At 37.9% G+C, this 1418-nt stretch overlaps 1 protein-coding gene across 1 annotated transcript; it reads right to left on the minus strand.

Annotated features, from left to right (window-relative positions):
• Positions 1-292: 292 nt before the first annotated feature.
• Positions 293-844, minus strand: LOC147518364 (protein FAR-RED IMPAIRED RESPONSE 1-like). The gene has a single exon (XM_086593897.1). The coding sequence runs from the start codon at positions 842-844 to the stop codon at positions 293-295; it is 552 nt and encodes a 183-aa protein (XP_086450023.1).
• Between the last annotated feature and the right edge of the window lie 574 nt (positions 845-1418).

Consider the following 1418-nt stretch of genomic DNA (forward strand, 5'->3'; position numbering starts at 1 on the left):
ATTTTCATACTTAGTCAGGTGGGTCACAATTACCGGCTTGGTTGTCAGAGTAATAACTTCTTCTTCGTGCTCACGGTGCCGGATCTTCTCAAGTGCTAGCTCCATTTTTCCATAGAGCTCAACCATTTTTAAACCAGGATTTACATGAAGCCGTATAACATAGTTCATGCTTTCACAACGTTGGTTGGTTCTACAACCACCAAAAAATGTGCCTCGAAGATATGCCTCTGCCCACCTCATCCCTTTTTGTATATCTTCTTCACCCACTCATGGTCATGGACCTGGTGTGCTTCTAACAAATGTTCCCACATATTTGGTCAAACTCTTCTTCTGAACATTTCATAAACATGAGTGAACAAAAGTCCCTTTGAAACCCAGAGACATGAACATTGTCAATACAATTTTTCAGAACATGCCAAGCACATAAGCGATGTTTAGCACTATGTAAGGTAGCTTTAATAACCTTGCAAATTGCATGATCACCATCTGTTATGACTGACTTAGGTGCCTTATTGCCCATCGCTCTAAGAAAACGCTTTAACGCCCAAATGTAAAACTGCTCTGACTCACTAGTCATAACTGCAAAACCAAATACAATAGTTTGTCTATGATTGTTCACTCCAGCAAATACGACAATTGGCATTTTGTATTGATTTGTCCGGTATGTTGAATCAAACAATAACACATCACCAAAATAACTATAATCTGCACGAGACGTTGAATCTGCCCAGAACAATCTGACCAATTGGCTAAGTTCATTCAACTCGTATGAGTAGTAAAATTCTGGATCAATCTTCGACTTGTTTTTCATGCAGGAAACAAGTGTGCTAGCATCTCCATTCATATGATAAATTTTAATTTCCTCATCCTGGTCATATAATTATACAAATCCTTTCTTATGTAATCAATTTTACAAAACTGGCCAACCCTATAAACAAGAAAATCCATCACTTGACATTGTCTAATGCCCACATCAATTAGACTCTTTGCCAAAGCCGCATCTTTACTACCCATCTTTCTATGTGAGCGACCAAATTTCGAACTAGGATAAGGCACAAGTGGATGAGTGTGTTCAGCAACAAACTTATTAACAACCCACATATTACATTTAAAATAAAAAAAATCACTTCAAAAATCGCAAGACACTAGCATCTAGACAACTCACGTTGTTTCCTTTTGTGTTCCATATTCAAATATTTCGCCTTTCTCTCCCCTTGGCACGAGCACACAAAATTTATTTTAACCGGGATATATTTATGAAATTGGTATACACCCTTGCGTACACTAAACCCAACAACCTTGGCATACTCGTTGTAGAACTCACATGCCTCGTTGCTGGTTTTAAAAGACATTGAAAACATGATTGCATTTTCATCTAGATCTTCCCCCTCCCAACTTACCACTAAATAGATTGAAAT

Source organism: Coptis chinensis, chromosome 2 (genome assembly GCF_015680905.1).
Source record: "Coptis chinensis isolate HL-2020 chromosome 2, ASM1568090v1, whole genome shotgun sequence".
NCBI lineage: Eukaryota > Viridiplantae > Streptophyta > Magnoliopsida > Ranunculales > Ranunculaceae > Coptis > Coptis chinensis.

Bases quoted from the DNA above. Each gene is read 5' to 3' on its own strand.
- LOC147518364 (XM_086593897.1), bottom strand. From the start codon at position 844: ATGAATGGAGATGCTAGCACACTTGTTTCCTGCATGAAAAACAAGTCG.